Below are 18,054 nucleotides of genomic sequence, written 5' to 3'. Positions count from 1 at the left end.
AATTAACAGTCACACACAGTTATATTTAAAAATATGAAGTAATTTATAAATGTACTAATCTTTAAGTAAAATATGAATTAATAAATAAATGTAGTAATCTTGAAGTAAAGCTCTTTTCTCCTACAGTACACAAACGGGGATCGTGGGCGGCTCAGCGGACCGTGAACGCGTCGCATTGATATCACGTTAATACTACATTACCCACAACCCCCCGCGCCGAGCCATGTTGTAGGAAATCCGCTTGCGGCGGATTATTGTAATCCGACAGACACACAGAGACACCTCGGATCACCACAGAGACACCAGAGAGACAGAGAGACAGAGACAGAGCAGCGGAGCCTCTCAGCAGCAGCAGCAGCGGCCTGGAACTGAAGCAGCTCGGCAGTGAGAGAAATGATCCGACGCGCTGCTCGCTGCTCCTGAAGGCATCACCAGAGGAGCTCGCGCCGCTTCCTGAACCAGCAGCCTCCTCCTCCTGAAGCAGCCCGCCAGCAGCGCTCTGACGGCGGCCAGGCAGCAGCTCTCTGCACCGCGGAGCCTCAGCAGACTGGAGCATAGTTAGTTAGTTAAAGAGCTCTCCTCCCTTCTCCCCTCCCTCCCAGTCCGCTCGGCTCGGCTCGGCTCGGCTCGGCTCGGCTCGGCTCGGTTCCTCCTAACCCCGCGGAGAAGCTGCTGAACTCAACTCAGCTCAGCTAGCTCTACCAGGCTAGCTGCTAGCATCACTGCAGCTAGCTCTGCTAGCTCTGCTAGTTCGGTGGAAGGAAGGAATCGATCAGGTTCGGTACGGATCGATCGGGTTCGGGTTCTAGATTGATCGGGTGTGTTCGGACCGGACCAGGCGGGAGAATGTCGGTTAAAGAGCAGAACAAGATGTCCACCACGGAGAGACCCATCAAAGGTTGGTGACTTTATTACTGACAGACCCGCTCCGACCCGCTCCGACCCGCTCCGCTGCAGGAAGTTACCGCTAGCGGGGCTAGCGGGGCTAGCGGGGCTAGCGGGGCTAGCGGGGCTAGCGGGGCTAGCGGGGCTAGCGGGGCTAACTGAAGTTACTGCTACAGAGGCTAACGGGGCTAGCGAGGCTAACGAGGCTAACGAGGCTAACTGAAGTTACCGCTACAGGGGCTAAAGGGGCTAACGAGGCTAGAGAGGCTAGCTGAAGTTACAGCTAGTTCCAGTACAGCAGGCTGTCAGAGAGCTAGCTGAGGCTAACTGAGAGCAGGCTGCTTCATTACCCGGGTTATTCAGGTTTACTCGGGTTGTATAGGTGGATGGTGGTGCTAACTCCACCCTAACCCCGGTAGGGAGGGATGTATCCCGGGTTATTCAGGTTAATCAATCCGGTCAGCAGCTGATCAGTTAGCCTGTTAGCATGTTAGCTCCAGCTGTCAGCTGTGTGACATCAGTCCGGCTGCTGCTACACCGAGACCCTCAGCACGACGCCCCGCTCACACAGCTCCTGATCCGGACTCAGCACCAGCCGGGGCCCGGTGCTGGCCCGGTGCTGGCCCGGGCTGGTGCTGGTGTTTAGGGTGGTGGTGCTGGTGGTTTAATGAGGGAGATAAAACGTCGTGTGAGGAATTGTTTTATGGTTGTGGGTGTAAATGCTGCAGTGTTGGAGGCGTGTGTTTGTGTGTGTGTGTGTGTGTGTGTGTGTGTGTGTGTGCGTGTGCGTGTGCGTGTTGGCCTGGATAGAAGAGCAGCTCCAACAGCTGTTAATAGAAAACGACTTTAAGACAAGAAACACTTTATTAGACCAACAGACACGATGAGATCAAACCTCCTATCACCATCTACTGCAGAGCATTACACCACAACTACACTATATACAGTATATATATATTAACTACACTATATAACTACACTATTATATACAACTACATTATACATATATAACTACACTATTATATAAAACTACATTATATATATATAACTACACTATATATATATATATATATATATATATAAGTACACTATATACATATAACTACACTATCTATATATATATATATAATATATATATATATATATATATATATATAACTACACAAAAAGATTATAAAAACATAAATAGAGATACAGAATATTCATAGTGAATGAACACAGCGTGTACCGTCCGTCAATAAATCGATGTAATATGTACAGTCTATCGAATGGTATATGGGATGTAGATTAAAGTAAGTTTAAAGTGTATTTGTGATTGTTGTTAACTTCTTTACCACTAGTCCAGAGGTCAGCTACCTGCGTCTCTTCAGCTCCTCCAGAGGCTCTCTGTGGATTATTTAAAAAATCAGTGGAAATGAATAACTGTTTTTTGTTTACATTTTCATTTTTATTGATCATTGTTGTAGGTCTATGATAAGACGGTACGACGGAGTATTAAGGCCACATCGAGGAAAAATAATACATCTGAGATTTAGAGAATAAAGTCATAATATTATAAATTAGTAATTATACGTGTTATTTTCTTTTTTTCTCGTAATATTGTGACTTTATTGTGTAAATCTCAGATGTGTTTTCCCTCAATGTGGTCCTAATACTCCGTAGTACATTGTCTCTTTGGCCCTCACTGCATTAGACTGATATACTATATACTTAGACTATAAACTGTGTTACCTTCATCACAATGATCACATGTTTTGTGGCTCCAGACAGATTTTGTTTTTTGCCTAAAATGTCTCTATAGATAGTAAAGGTTGCTGACCCCTGGTCTAAGAGAACGACGCCATCTGCGATCGATTTATCTCGTGGTGGCAGGACAGCGGTGGCGTGCAGCGTTCCAACTCCAGCTCCGCTCTGACTAGCTCGGTTTGAGGGCGTTCTAAGCTAACCGCTGGGCAGGTATTATGCAGATGTGTAACTTGGTGACATCACCACGTTACGGAGGAAAAGGCGGGACTTGAAGCGTTTCAAGCAGTTCAGGAGTTTCTGTTGAGGAGACTGTAGACTATATAATAAAAACTATATAACACTAAAGGAAAGAGAGAAAGCATCGTAGGTCCTCTTTAACCACAGAACAAACCCACAGACATGTCGACCTGTTGAAAGAATTCAGAGAGGTCCGGTCAGTGAATGTGACAATAAGTTATTATCTAAAGTTGCGTGTTGTGTCTGTTGAGGTACAGGTGTCCTCCAGGTGAAGGGCTACGTCTGATTGGCTCAGAGGGTTAGCCAGGCTTAGCAGTGTAAAGCTGCAGGAGAGCGTCGCATAATTAAAGATGCCTTCTTTAGGCTGCTGCTCAGTCAGGAAGTCAACACACAGTAGGGACTATGTTAGCTATAGATCCTGCTGATGTTGGACCTGATCTATGATGGACCCGGTCCTGAACAGACCCTAAACCAGAGAGAACACCAACACCAGCAGCAGCAGCATGATGATCCATCTAATGCAATTCAATACAAGACACCAGCACTGACTACAACCTCACTGTTAAAGGGCCGGTCCATCTGGGTTATGATCAGGGATGCACCGATACCACTTTATATCAGACCGAGTACAAGTACTTACATTTGGGTACTCTCCGATACCGAGTACCGATACGAGTACTTCTCTGAGCCTACAGACCCTCGTTAGCAGCCAGCTGGAGGGTGTGAGCGACTCACGGCAGGCTGGGGAGTCCCACATACGAGGCGGTGCGCCGCCACCGGCTCTAGGTCGGCTTGGAAAGGCTCGGAGGGAAGGTGGCTCTTGGCCGCAGCTTTACAGCGCTCCCCACCCGGACCTCGCCGCACCGTGGACAAAGGGCTCGCTGCTCGACCGGGGCGGACTGTCCTCAGTACGCACGAGTCAGAGAGTGCAAGCAAAACCCCGTGGTGCAATGAAAGTGAGGGTCAACGCGCTCCGGCTGAGGTGGGATCCCGGCCCAGCGGGGTCGGGCGCACCACCGGCCTGTCTCGCCCGCACCGTCGAGGAGGTGGAGCGTGAGGACCCGAAAGATGGTGACGAGAGGTTAACGTCACGCTGCTGTAAAGTGGTCTCGGTGCCGTTTTGCGAGTACATGAGCACAGTATCGGACCTGATACCTGATACTGGTATCGGTATCGGTGCATCCCTAGTTCTGTACTGTTTAATCAAATGTTACCGTCCACTCAGCTGTTAGCAGGAAGCAGTGACGTAGGTTAGCACAGTGAGCTAATCAATAAGGTTCTGAATAATATGAATGCCAGCACTAGCTGAGTCAATGTTAGCTGTGCTAAGGTTGGAAATAACTGAAAGAAGTGGGGTTGTATTTATACTCTCCTGTTCTGAGAGGTTCAATTACTGTTTTTGTGAATGGAGTCTGGTGGCTTTGATGAGAGCGATATAACAGCTAGAGTTCCCGGTCAGAAAGGGCTGTCTGACGGCGAGGTCAAGACATGAAAATATTCTAAATATAGCATACACTTTAACTGATAATTTTTTTATTTTTTTATGTCTAAAATCTGTTTTGCTGTCGATCTCTTCAAAGCCACCAGACTCCATTCACAAAACCAGTAATTTAACCTCTCAGAACACAGAAGTATATATACAACCCCACTTCTCTGTTATTTCCAAACGTAGCACGACTAACGTAGCACGGCTAACGTAGCACGGCTAACGTAGCACGGCTAACGTCCATCGGTTAGTTAGTTTGTGTTATGGTGAGACTTTTGATGCTGAAACGTTTGACCCAGATGTGAATGTTTGAATATATAAAGAACTCCACTGGGAGGAAACGGGATGATAGAAACACCAGAAAATAATGGACCCGCCCTCAAATTATTGATATGAATGAAAGTTATTCAAATAAATATTTGCAATAGGAGTTAAGGGTGGGGGAGAAAACAGCGGTAACTTGTCCCACTCTGAAGGGACTATTTCTTCTCTATATTTCCCTGTTAGCCACACCTCTCGTTGTGTTAATATTGACCTGCCTGGTCCTGCTGATGTTTGCTTGTTAGAAATGTTCTAAAAGTTGTAGGAGACTTTATGTGACTTCCTCACTGCTATAAATTAACCCTTCCCTGGACATGGTGGACATGGTGGACATGTTGTCCCTGTTAGAAGCTGAGTTTCTTCAGCTGATTCCTCTGTTAGCTGTCTCAGTTATTACCACAAGGTTTGTTTTCCTCCAGCCAGCCGTTGATTATTTGAATACCACTTCCTACAGACGCCTCATTTCACAACCTCAGTTTCCCTCTCTCTTCTCTGATCACCGGGTAGATCATCTTGTCCGATCACGTCGCCGTGGAGTCTGGCTGGTTTCAGATGAACCAGTTCAGGAGCTCTGACATGATTGGCTGAATGTATGCGACCTGGTTTGGTTTCAGAGCTGCTCACTAAACTAAACTAGACCACTGGGCCGGGAGTGTATGTGTGTGTGTGTGTGTGTGTGTGTGTGTGTGATAGCTGCTCGTGAGATTACACTGATCCCATTTGAGTTTTATATCAGAAAAAAGAACAGTTAGCGCATTGGTTCACTTCATTTGATAGTATAAATAGATGCAAAGTTCCTCAGTTAGCAGCTGCTGTATGTAACACACCACATACTGTATTCAGGCAGGTACAGGAACACACAACCCAGGCCTGTAAGGGGGTAAATGCCTACTGGCAGTGGGACTTTACCAACCAATACTGACATTTAAATGACCATTATTTACTAATTATATAAAACTCCAGGCAATAATATGAATGCCAGCACTAGCTGAGTTAACGTTAGCTTTGCTAAGGTTGGAAATAACTGAAAGAAGTGGGGTTGTATGTATGCTCTCCTGTTCTGAGAGGTTCAATTACTGGTTTTGTGAATGGAGTCTGGTGGCTTTGGAGAGAGCGATATAACGGCTTCAGTTCCCCGTCTTAAAGGACTGTCTGACGGCGAGTAGGGGTGTCACGATTCTCCAAATCCACGATTCAATTTGACTTTCGAGTTTAAGGTCACGATTGGATTGGATTGGATTTAAACATGCCATTGTTAAACTATGGAGTCTTGATTCCACCAGACTCCATTCATAAAAGCAGTAATTTAACCTCTCAGAACAGAGGAGCTGGTCTACCGCTGCATCCATCCGTTAGTTAGTTTGTGTTATTGTGTGACTTTGGTGTTTTAAAGGTTTGGTTCAGATTCACCGTCTCGTGTTCTGAGAGGTTAAATTACTGTGTTTCTTTACTCTAATCTAATGCGTTTCTTTACTCATATAAGAGTGAAAGTTGTGTGTGGATGTGACAGATTATTTGGTCACCCCCGTTAATTCTGTTCAGACACTGAGAGGCCAAACTAATTTAATTTGCACAGATTGAATTAGCTCCGATGCTAATCATGATTAGCAGAGATCAGTGAGGGAAACATTCAGGTAGCAACTACTAATGTGACAAACATCATATCAGCTGTCACTAATTCATTCATGTTAATTATGTGATGAACTTGATGACCGAACATAATAAAACATGTCTGTAACTCCACCAAAGATCATCTGTGAGGGAAGAGGCCTCACTCGGTTACACCTCTGGGTCTCATCACAGCAGCTTGAGGTCATCCAGTTAAACCTTCGTTCATATCAGATCAATCATTTCAGTTTATAAACTTCATATTTCTGAATCAGGACCTTCAGTATTTAGGACAAGTAGCTTTGAAAAATCTATTTATTTTTATTAGAGCTGTCAAAGTTAACGTGTTAATAACATAAATTAATTTTAATGCCACCAATTTCTTTAATGCATTAACTCAACTCGTGATTTTTAGGTTGTAGCGGCTCAGTTTTAAAGATGATCCTGGTATCATAGTAAACTATTACTGCTACTGCTACTGCTACTACTACTACTACTACTACTACTACTGCTACTGCTACTACTACTACTACTACTACTGCTGCTGTTACTACTGCTGCTGTTACTACTGCTGCTGTTACTACTACTGCTACTACTACTACTACTGCTACTACTACTACTACTACTACTGCTACTACTACTACTACTACTACTGCTGCTGTTACTACTGCTGCTGTTACTACTACTGCTACTACTACTACTACTGCTACTACTACTACTACTACTACTGCTACTACTACTACTGCCACTACTACTGCCACTACTACTACTACTACTACTACTACTGCTGCTGTTACTACTACTGCTACTACTACTGCTACTACTGGTATCATAGTAAACTACTACTATTACTGCCACTACTACTACTACTGCTGCTGTTACTACTACTGCTACTGCTACTACTGCTACTGCTACTACTGCTACTGCTACTGCTACTGCTACTACTACTACTGCTACTGCTACTGCTACTGCTACTACTACTACTGGTATCATAGTAAACTACTACTGCTACTGCTACTACTACTACTACTGCTACTACTGCTGCTGTTACTACTACTACTGCTGCTGTTACTACTACTGCTACTACTACTGCTACTACTGGTATCATAGTAAACTACTACTATTACTGCCACTACTACTACTACTGCTGCTGTTACTACTACTGCTACTGCTACTACTGCTACTGCTACTACTACTACTACTGCTACTACTACTGCTACTACTGGTATCATAGTAAACTACTACTGCTACTGCTACTACTACTACTACTACTGGTATCATAGTAAACTACAACTACTACTGCTACTACTGCTACTTCTGCTACAACTACTACTACCACTACTACTACTGGTATCATAGTAAACTACTACAACTACTACTGCTACTGCTACTGCTACTGCTACTACTACTACTACTACTACTGCTACAAGTACTACTGCTACTACTACTACTTCTGCTACAACTACTACTGCTACAACTACTACTACTATTACTGCTACTTCTACTACAACTACTACTGCTACTACTACTACGGCTACTTCTGCTACAACTACTACTGCTACTGCTACTACTACTACTTCTACTACTACTACTGCTACTACTACTACTACTACTACTACTGCTACTACTGCTACTTCTGCTACAACTACTACTGCTACAACTACTACTGCTACTGCTACAACTACTACTGCTACTGCTACAACTACTACTGCTACAACTACTACTGCTACAACTACTACTGCTACTACTACTACTACTGCTGCTACTACTACTGCTACTACTGCTACTTCTGCTACAACTACTACTACCACTTCTGCTACAACTACTACTGCTACAGCTACTACTACTACTGCTACAACTACTACTACTACTACTACTGCTGCTACTACTACTACTACTACTACTACTGGTATCATAGTAAACTGTAGAACCTGATGAATCCATTGGTACCAACCAGGTCAGACTAGCTGGTCATGAAGGAGGTTAAATAACGCTCCAAACTAACAAACAAACTATTGTAATCAGTTGACAGCCCTGATATTTGGATGAAGTAGTTGGTGAAAAAGCCGGCGTGTCAGATTTAGTGTTTACATCTGTCAGTCAGACACAGTAGATTTAAATAGTGGAATCAGATCTCCTTCAGCTTGTTAACACACTGTAAATGATATAAGTCATAATTAAGATATTGAAAATGGCGTGTCTTCAGTCTCCGTACAGAAACAATGAGCTGGATTGTGTGATGAGGCGCTGGCTGGTGTTTTCCAGGTAACAGGAGGAGGTTTGGTATTTCCTCCGGGCGCTGCTTTCTGCTGTCAAACTCTCCTCCTTTGTCTTCAGGTCGAGTCTCAACATGTTGTCATCATCGCAGAATTTAAAACAACCACATAAAGTCTCCGGTAGATCTCTGGATGAGTACCACGACTACTGCTGACTGTCCCAGTGGAGGTCCAGCCTGTATAATACACCACATTTAACTTCAATTTTTTCCCAGAGACCAAGACAACGTCCTCAAATGTCTCAAAGATATTCAGTTTACTGTCATAGAGGAGGAAAGAAACCAGGAAATATTCACATTTAACAAGCTGCAGCTTGTTTTTGTCTGGACCGCAGAGGGCCAGCCCTACAAATGCAAAAGTCTGTCACTGACTGACTGACTGACTAACTGACTGACTGACTGAGTGATGAAGTTACAGGATTGGTCGGCCGACTGTTGGAGTCTCCTCATTGGTCGTTGCTCTTTCTAGATGACAAAGCGGAGAACAGTTCTGTGTTTAGGTTTTCTGGGGAGCGTGTCAGTGGTTCCATGTATCATTACATCGTGCTGTTGTTGTGCATGTGCTGTTGTTTATGTTGGTTTAAGTTACGTTATGTTGTGCTTCGTATTGTGTTACCGTACATAAACACCAAAGCGCCAAGCCAGTTTTCGCCTCGCTTTCCTCCAGAAGTAACCTCTGTTGCTGCTTTGTTCATGTTGGTGAAGTCCCAGATATGTCAGAAAACCAAACGCCGTCGTGTCAGGGTTCATAACGTCACCCGGTGGCGAGCTGTATTCACATACTGTATCTGTATCTTTTTACAAATCGACATTATAATGTCGTTATTACGGCTTCACTTTGATCCGTTTATTGATATTAAATCACAGCCCAGTCTGTTTATTTTGGGTTCATATGGCAGTAGCGACGCGTGGCTGCTAGATACAGATACAGGATGTGAATACAACTCGCTGCCGGGTGATGTTATGAATGTCTCCATGTGTCCTCCTCTATCTGACCGTCTGTCTCCATGTGTCCTCCTCTATCTGACCGTCTGCCTCCATGTGTCCTCCTGTAGCGGTGCCATATCCTCCCGGTACGCGCCTGACGGTCAAAGACCTGTACGTGGACGGGAGGCCAAGCGTGGAGGTGCTGAAGGCCCACCTGGTGAAGGAGGGCCGGCTGGAGGAGGAGACGGCTCTACGGATCATCAACGACGGAGCTGCCATCCTGCGCCAGGAGAAGTGCATGCTGGAAGTGGAAGCCCCCATCACAGGTAACCCTTTACCGTCACAGATAACCTTTTACCTTCAGAGGTAACCCTTTACCGTCACGGGTAACCCTTTACAGGTAACCCTTTACCGTCAGGGATGACCCTTTACCATCAGGGGTAACCCTTTACAGGTAACCCTTTACCATCAGGGGTAACCCTTTACCGTCACAGGTAACCCTTTACCATCACAGGAAACCCTTTACCGTCACAGTTAACCCTTTACCATCACAGGTAACCCTTTACCGTCAGGGGTAACCCTTTACCGTCACAGGTAACCCTTTACCGTCAGGGGTAACCCTTTACCGTCACAGGAAACCTTTTACCATCACAGGAAACCCTTTACCGTCACAGGAAACCCTTTACCGTCACGGGTAACCCTTTACCGTCACTGGGTCACGGGTAACCCTTTACCGTCACGGGTAACCCTTTACCGTCACAGGGTCACTGGTAACCCTTTACCGTCACAGGTAACCCTTTACCGCCACAGGGTAACCCTTTACCGTCACAGGGTCACTGGTAACCCTTTACCGTCACGGGTAACCCTTTACCGTCACTGGTAACCCTTTACCGTCACAGGTAACCCTTTACCGTCGCAGGGTCACGGGTAACCCTTTACCGTCACGGGTAACCCTTTACCGTCACAGGGTCACTGGTAACCCTTTACCGTCACGGGTAACCCTTTACCGTCACAGGGTCACGGGTAACCCTTTACCGTTACAGGGTCACGGGTAACCCTTTACCGTTACAGGGTCACTGGTAACCCTTTACTGTCACAGGGTCACGGGTAACCCTTTACCGTCACGGGTAACCCTTTACCGTTACAGGGTCACTGGTAACCCTTTACCGTCGCGGGTAACCCTTTACCGTCACAGGGTCACTGGTAACCCTTTACCGTCGCGGGTAACCCTTTACCGTCACAGGGTCACGGGTAACCCTTTACCGTCGCGGGTAACCCTTTACCGTCACAGGGTCACGGGTAACCCTTTACTGTCGCGGGTAACCCTGTACCGTCGCGGGTAACCCTTTACCGTCGCGGGTAACCCTTTACCGTCGCGGGTAACCCTTTACCGTCGCGGGTAACCCTTTACTGTCACAGGGTCACGGGTAACGGGTAACCCTTTACCGTCGCGGGTAACCCTTTACCGTCACGGGTAACGACAAGATTTGTGCCTCTCGTACAGCGGTGCTCCGGCTGCAGCAGCACAACAGATATTCGTTGACGGGATCCGGGAGCGTTAACTTAGCAGCCACGATGCTGCGTTCACTGTCTCCAGTTCACCGTCCGGGAGCGTTAACTTAGCAGCCACGGTGCTGCGTTCACTGTCTCCAGTTCACCGTCCGGGAGCGTTAACTTAGCAGCCACGATGCTGCGTTCACTGTCTCCAGTTCAGCGTCCGGGAGCGTTAACTTAGCAGCCACAATGCTGCGTTCACTGTCTCCAGTTCAGCGTCCGGGAGCGTTAACTTAGCAGCTACGATGCTGCGTTCACTGTCTCCAGTTCACCGTCCGGGAGCGTTAACTTAGCAGCTACGATGCTGCGTTCACTGTCTCCAGTTCAGCGTCCGGGAGCGTTAACTTAGCAGCTACGATGCTGCGTGTAGTGTCGCGGACATGCAGCCAGTTTCCCAGTAAAAGTCTCCACCGCACATTTAGTTTAGTTTAGCAGGTTGTCAGCTGTGTGTCTGCCCGGAGTGACTTTAGCGAGTGTCCAACAAACAGTGTGTGTGTTTGTGCTACGTTAGCAGCTCTAGCGTTGCCGGAAGCTTCGTGCTCGCCGCCGCCACACGTCGTCTGTATAACTTTAGCGAGTTCCCGACAGACTGTGTGTGTGTGTTGGCGGTGAGTGTGAGGTTGTTGGTGGCGTTCTAGTTGTGATCGTAGCTGTGCAGTGTGTTTACAGTTTATTTGTCGGTGAATAAATGCTATGAAACTACAACTCCTCCGCTCCCGCGAGGCGACTTCCTGTATCCTGCAACTCCGGCTCCGCCTCTTAAGGTGGGCTGTTAAGGTGGACCAGCTTTTCTCCTTAAAGAGATGAATAGCTCCTCTGAGCCGCTCAGCTTTTTAATGAATTATTAATATTTCTTTTAACCGTTTTAACCGATAGCGTTAATGGTTAAAAAGCTTAATGTGGGTTAACGGTTAAAGGGTTAATTATGGACATCCCTAGTTGACTGATAGTGCACCTGTTGAGTGTGTAGTACATCCAGTAGTGTGTGATTTCACAGTTAATCTATGTGGTATGTGTTGTGTGTCCAGTGTGCGGAGATGTCCACGGACAGTTCTTTGACCTGATGAAGCTGTTCGAGGTGGGCGGATCCCCCAGCACCACCCGCTACCTGTTCCTGGGGGACTACGTGGACCGAGGCTACTTCAGCATCGAGGTAGGAGACCGACGGGCTGACCCACCCACCGACGTCTCTCTCTCTCTCTCTCTGTCTCTCTCTCTGTCTCTCTCTCCCTCTCTCTCTCTCTGTCTCTCTCTCTCTCCCTCTCCCTCTCTCTCTCTCTGTCTCTCTTTCTCTCCCTCTCTCTCTCTCTGTCTTTCTCTCTCTCCCTCCCTCTCCTCACACATGTTTGAGTTCCAGCTGACATTTGGAGCGGCGGCCTGTTGCTCAGCTCGGGCTTAGCAGAGCGTCTTTAAATAGTTGTAGGAAATGAAAGGCACACTGTCTGCCTCCTCGCCCTCCTGACTGCCACACCCACCCACACACCCACACACACACCCACCCACACACACACACACACCCACACCCACACCCACACCCACACACACACACACACACACACACACACTAGTGTACATGCACACACAGGCCTCTCTTGCCGGGCAGCTCGGTCTGTGTCCCGTTTCTAAAACACTTCTCAGGAAGGGCTGAGTGTGTTCTGTGGAAGGAGGTGTCTCGTGGCGCTGTGGATGGCGTGACATTTTTATTGGCTGCTGTCACGCTTCCTTGTTAGGATTAGTGGATATCCTGGAACACCGTCTACACACAGAGAGACGTTTCATTATTACCCAGTTTCACAGACGTAGGCAGATTCACCTGATATCTCCTCATTCAGTACCAACACCAGAACACATGAAGGCTGCTGATCTGACACGTTATGGGATGGTTGTTAACTTGTTTAACACTAGACCAGGGCTCAGCAACATTTACTATCCAAAGAGACATTTAGGCAAAGAACAAAAAAAAGAATCCATCTGGAGCCACAAAACATGTGATCATTGTGATGAAGGTTACACAGTTTATAGTCTAAGTCAGGGGTGCACACACTTTTTCAGCATGCGAGCTACTTATAAAATGACCAAGTCAAAATGATCTACCTACTATAAAAATGCAAAACATATATTTATTTATAAATATATTGAGTATTCTTTATATGTACAATATATGTTGGTGTACCTTGCATAACTGCATGAACCCATATTGTACAATATAACTCTGTACATTTTTTGTCATTACCTTACTCTGATGACTTGCACTGAATGGAATCAGCCAGGGATGCATAGTCCGGACAGTAGCTGCTGATAGCCAGCCTCAAGCACACTTCCAAATGATCATCAGTCAAGGTGGAACGGTATTTGGACTTAATAATCTTCATGTGGGAAAAGGCTGACTCGCATAAATAAGTGGAGCCGAATAATGCAGTCAAGGAGGTAGCACATTTCCTCATGTTGAGGTACTTTTCCTCTGTGAGTAAGTTCCAGAACTGTCCATGAGCCCTGGACTGAAGCTGAATGTCAGCTTGTAGTGTCAAAATCTCATCCTCCACTCCAGATGAGTTCAGGTGAAACAGTGTTGCAATTTTTGATGCGAGTGAATCAGCCTCAGCATCTTCCCGAAAAGGGTAGCACATGAATGTAGCGACTGGCTCCAGTAAAACAAAGTCTTGAAAGCGTCTGTCAAACTCTGACAGACAGTTCTCAATCTGCTCTGATAAGCTGACGTCTATATTTTAATTTTTTTTTTTTTTTTTAATGCCATGCGATCTACCCACACTACCTTTGCGATCGACCGGTAGATCGCGATCGACGTATTGGGCACCCCTGGTCTAAGTATATAGTATAGAAGTCTAATGCAGTGAGGGCCAAAGAGACAATGTACTACGGAGTATTAGGACCACATTGAGGGAAAACACATCTGAGATTTACACAATAAAGTCACAATATTACGAGAATAAATTCATAACTTTACGTGAAGAAAAGTCGTAATATTCCGAGAGGCTGGAGAGCCGCTGGAGAGGGTTAGGGTTAGAGGGTAGAGGAGCCAAAGACGCAGGTTGCTGACCCCTGGACTAGTGTTAAAGAAGTTAACAACAATCACAATATTGAGTCGAAATACTTAAATATGGCATTACAAATCGAATCGGCACCCAAGTCTGGTGATAGTATTGATCAGGAGATATCAGTCGGATCGTCCAGCTCTATTAGTTAGTATCTTCCCGACAGGCTAACCTGACGTGGTTGGTGCTGACGTGGTTGGTACTGATGGGTTCTTCAGGTTTTCATCACTTCAACTTGTGGGAGACAGATTAGAGTCCCTGTTGTTATTAAGAGGTTAATCATTTATATAATAAAAGTGCGATTGTTGGCGTTTCCCTCCTCCAGCATCCTCTTGTTGTTCTCCTGCTGCTTCCTGTGTGATCAGCCTGTTAGTTGGATGAACAGCTGGTGAGATCTGGCTCCTCGTCGACGCCTTCACACAATAACCAAATGAAATGAAACCAGGTGGTTGGAGATGGATGAGTGGCAGCTGAGAGGAGGAGTGGGTTGGTTTGGAAGAGACGGCTTTCAGTCGTGTTGCAGCTCCTTTTAATGACAAAAAGAAGCACACATTTAGGAGTTGATTATCTCTCTGGAATACCTGCTGCAACGTTTATAACACTGACAACAACTCCTCACCTCCTGCTATCTCTCTGAGTTCATATTAATATATTAATACTGCAGATGTCCACTGAAGACACAACTTGTTAACTGATGAATGTTAACTTTCTTTATTCTGTAGTTGTTTCTGTCATAAATCCTCATGACTGGCAGATGTTTGAATTAATAACATTACATCTTAAAGGGACTATTAGTAAGAATCATAATGTCTTGTTAACAGCTTCACCTGTGTCCGTTAAGTCAACTAAAGTCAGCGTCCTGTTGCTGGCGCTTGTGCTCGCTCTACATAGACATGAAGGAGCATCACTCAACACAGTGAGGAGACACACGTCAGCTAAAAGCACAATATCACTCTATATTTCAGCTGCTTGGCAGTAATGTTAGCTGACCAGACCAAGGTCTCTCCATGAATCAATGCTGATCCTAGTGTTGGCTTTTCCCGCCTCAGCCTCCCGACCGCGGCCGGAGGGAACGGGGGAGACGCCGGAGTTTTGGTGGGAGACGATAACGTTTCTCTCTGCGGAGCCCCGTCACTTCACAAGACACGGGAAACCTCTGTTGGTCTGGAGGAGCTGCAGCAGTTATTTCTGCACAAACGTCCACTGAACATTCACTAGATATTCTCAGAGCTAAACTAACTCTTCTGCAGTGTGGAGTGAGCAGCATGCACGTGAGAGGTGGAGAGAGAGAGAGAGAAGGAGCGTGGTGTGTGAGTGAAGGCAGGCAGAGGAGCAGAGGAGCAGAGACTTCGGTCCTGGAGACCAAAGCTACGGTCTCCCCCGCGTCCTCCGACCGCGGCCAACACTGTTTAACAGCTTCACCAGATACAACCAAGAGGTTTTGGTGCTTCACTGGAGTTTGTGTTGGAGTCTGAGTCTGAACAGCGGAGACACACGAGAGACCATGAGACACACGAGAGACCATGAGACACTGACCAGCAATGATTTATACCTGAACAAGTTACTAACAGGAACTTTAAAGGGATATTTCACCACAAAATGTAAAACCCATATTGTTCCTTCTACCTGTCATAGAGACAGTCGGCCTCTTCTTCACCCTTTTATTCATTTGTTTAGGACATGTTCTAACCGTGGAACTCTTTCTGTTGAGTGTTTTATGCTTTTTGTGTTGATTTTTACCAGATTTGTTGTATTTTGCAGCTCTGATATTATTGGTTATTGATCAGCTGTGTGTCTCCTGCAGTGTGTCCTGTACCTGTGGGCTCTGAAGATCAACCACCCCAACACCCTCTTCCTCCTCAGAGGCAACCACGAGTGCCGGCATCTCACAGAGTACTTCACCTTCAAACAGGAGTGTAAGTCGTCCAGCGCTCGCCGCCGCCTCCAGCAGACGGGTTACCTCCCGGCGTCACGGCGTCCTGTACTGGAGTGGTGCTGCTGGTCCGTGACTCTGTGACATCACGCTGTGACATCACTCTGTGTCTGTGTGTCCTGCAGGTAAAATCAAGTACTCTGAGCGTGTCTACGATGCCTGTATGGACGCGTTTGACTGCCTGCCTCTGGCTGCTCTCCTCAACCAGCAGTTCCTGTGTGTGCACGGCGGTCTGAGCCCCGAGGTCACCTGTCTGGATGACATACGCAGGGTAAGCACACCACCGGGGAATACACACTATTCCTACCAATGTACACCACCACTCACCAGGCAGAAAAAATAAAACCCATAACAGCGAGAGCATTCAGTCTTCATGCAGCAGAAAGCTCAGACTTCTGTCTTCAGCGTCATCACGTTGTACGCTCGTGATGTCATTACGTTACATCCGGAATGTAACTAAAGTATTAAAATACCTTTGCATAAAAATGAGCATATCTGAAGAACTGAAGAATGTCCAGAGTTCTAATAACTTCTGATTTATTGATCCTACAGTGTCTGTAACACGCCGTCATATAGAACTGGCTATGTTTAATGGAGTTTAAACTTTAACTCTGTGTCTCTGTGTCTCTGTGTGAAGCTGGACCGGTTTAAAGAACCTCCGGCGTTCGGACCGATGTGTGACCTGCTGTGGTCGGACCCGGGCGAGGACTACGGCTCAGAGAAGACCCAGGAACACTTCAGCCACAACAGTGTGAGAGGCTGCTCGTATTTCTACAGGTACGACTCGCTCCGCTGCTTTTAATGTTTCCACATCTGTATAAAAAGAGAGAAAAAGCAGCTTGGTCCGTTAATCTGAGCTGATTAAAGCTTTTACAAACAATGGCTTATCTCTGGATAAGTGAGCGCCGTTAAATCCGCTGTCACACAGATACTGAAAATAAATATTAGCATTCTCTGTTCTGTCTTAATATTTGTACTGAATGTGGCGTGTTGACACCAAACGGAGGTCACCCGGAGGTCACGGTGAGGGGAGAGCTGCTGCTGCTGCTGGAAAGCCTCTTTATCCTGCTGCTAGGACCTTTAATGACTCAAATCCCCGTCAGTGATCACAGCCTCATGACATCATTAGCTTGTTTCTTCAGAGGCTCATTCACTCACTGGAGGCCCCGTTCACACCTGGAGGCCCCGTTCACACCTGGTTCCACAGATGTTCTAGAAGTTCAACATGTTGGTCTCCTGTTATAGAGAGTTCAACTACACCACTTCAGCCCCGAAGCAGAGCTTTCAGCTAAATGCATCTTGGTTTTTAGCCGTCTCCATCTTGGTTTTTGGTCGTCTCCATCTTGGTTTTTGGTCGTCTCCATCTTGGTTTTTGGTTGTCTCGATTCTTGGTTTTTGGTCGTCTCCATCTTGGTTTTTGGTCGTCTCCATCTTGGTTTTTAGTCGTCTCCATCTTGGTTTCTGGCCGTCTCCATCTTGGTTTCTGGCCATCTCCATCTTGGTTTTTGGTCGTCTCCATCTTGGTTTCTGGTCGTCTCCATCTTGGTTTTTAGCCGTCTCCATCTTGGTTTCTGGCCGTCTCCATCTTGGTTTCTGGCCGTCTCCATCTTGGTTTTTAGCCGTCTCCATCTTGGTTTCTGGCCGTCTCCATCTTGGTTTCTGGTCGTCTCCATCTTGGTTTTTAGCCGTCTCCATCTTGGTTTCTGGTCGTCTCCATCTTGGTTTCTGACCGTCTCCATCTTGGTTTCTGGTCGTCTCCATCTTGGTTTCTGGTCGTCTCCATCTTGGTTTTTAGCTGTCTCCATCTTGGTTTCTGGTCGTCTCCATCTTGGTTTCTGGTTGTCACCATCTTGGTTTTTGTCCGTCTCCATCTTGGTTTTTGGTTGTCTCCATCTTGGTTTTTGTCCGTCTCCATCTTGGTTTTTGGTTGTCTCCATCTTGGTTTTTGGCCGTCACCATCTTGGTTTTTGGTTGTCACCATCTTGGTTTTTAGCCGTCACCATCTTGGTTTTTGGTTGTCTCCATCTTG

General features: G+C 46.3%; 1 protein-coding gene across 3 annotated transcripts in view; it reads left to right on the top strand.

Annotated features, from left to right (window-relative positions):
* The first annotated feature begins 265 nt into the window (after window positions 1–265).
* ppp3ccb (protein phosphatase 3, catalytic subunit, gamma isozyme, b) overlaps window positions 266–18,054 on the top strand; it is a 29,792-nt gene continuing 12,003 nt past the window's right edge. For 2 of the 3 annotated variants that reach the window (XM_037752647.1, XM_037752645.1), the window contains exons 1-6: window positions 266–898; window positions 9,614–9,811; window positions 12,068–12,192; window positions 15,897–16,008; window positions 16,151–16,296; window positions 16,663–16,802. In XM_037752647.1, coding sequence (XP_037608575.1) covers window positions 847–898; window positions 9,614–9,811; window positions 12,068–12,192; window positions 15,897–16,008; window positions 16,151–16,296; window positions 16,663–16,802 — 773 coding nt within the window. In that variant the 5' untranslated portion in view covers window positions 266–846. The remainder of the gene's footprint in view (window positions 899–9,613; window positions 9,812–12,067; window positions 12,193–15,896; window positions 16,009–16,150; window positions 16,297–16,662; window positions 16,803–18,054) is intronic. The other variant, XM_037752646.1, reaches the window with a different exon arrangement.

Source organism: Sebastes umbrosus, chromosome 19 (genome assembly GCF_015220745.1).
Source record: "Sebastes umbrosus isolate fSebUmb1 chromosome 19, fSebUmb1.pri, whole genome shotgun sequence".
NCBI lineage: Eukaryota > Metazoa > Chordata > Actinopteri > Perciformes > Sebastidae > Sebastes > Sebastes umbrosus.
This window is presented reverse-complemented; position numbering and strand designations above follow the sequence as displayed.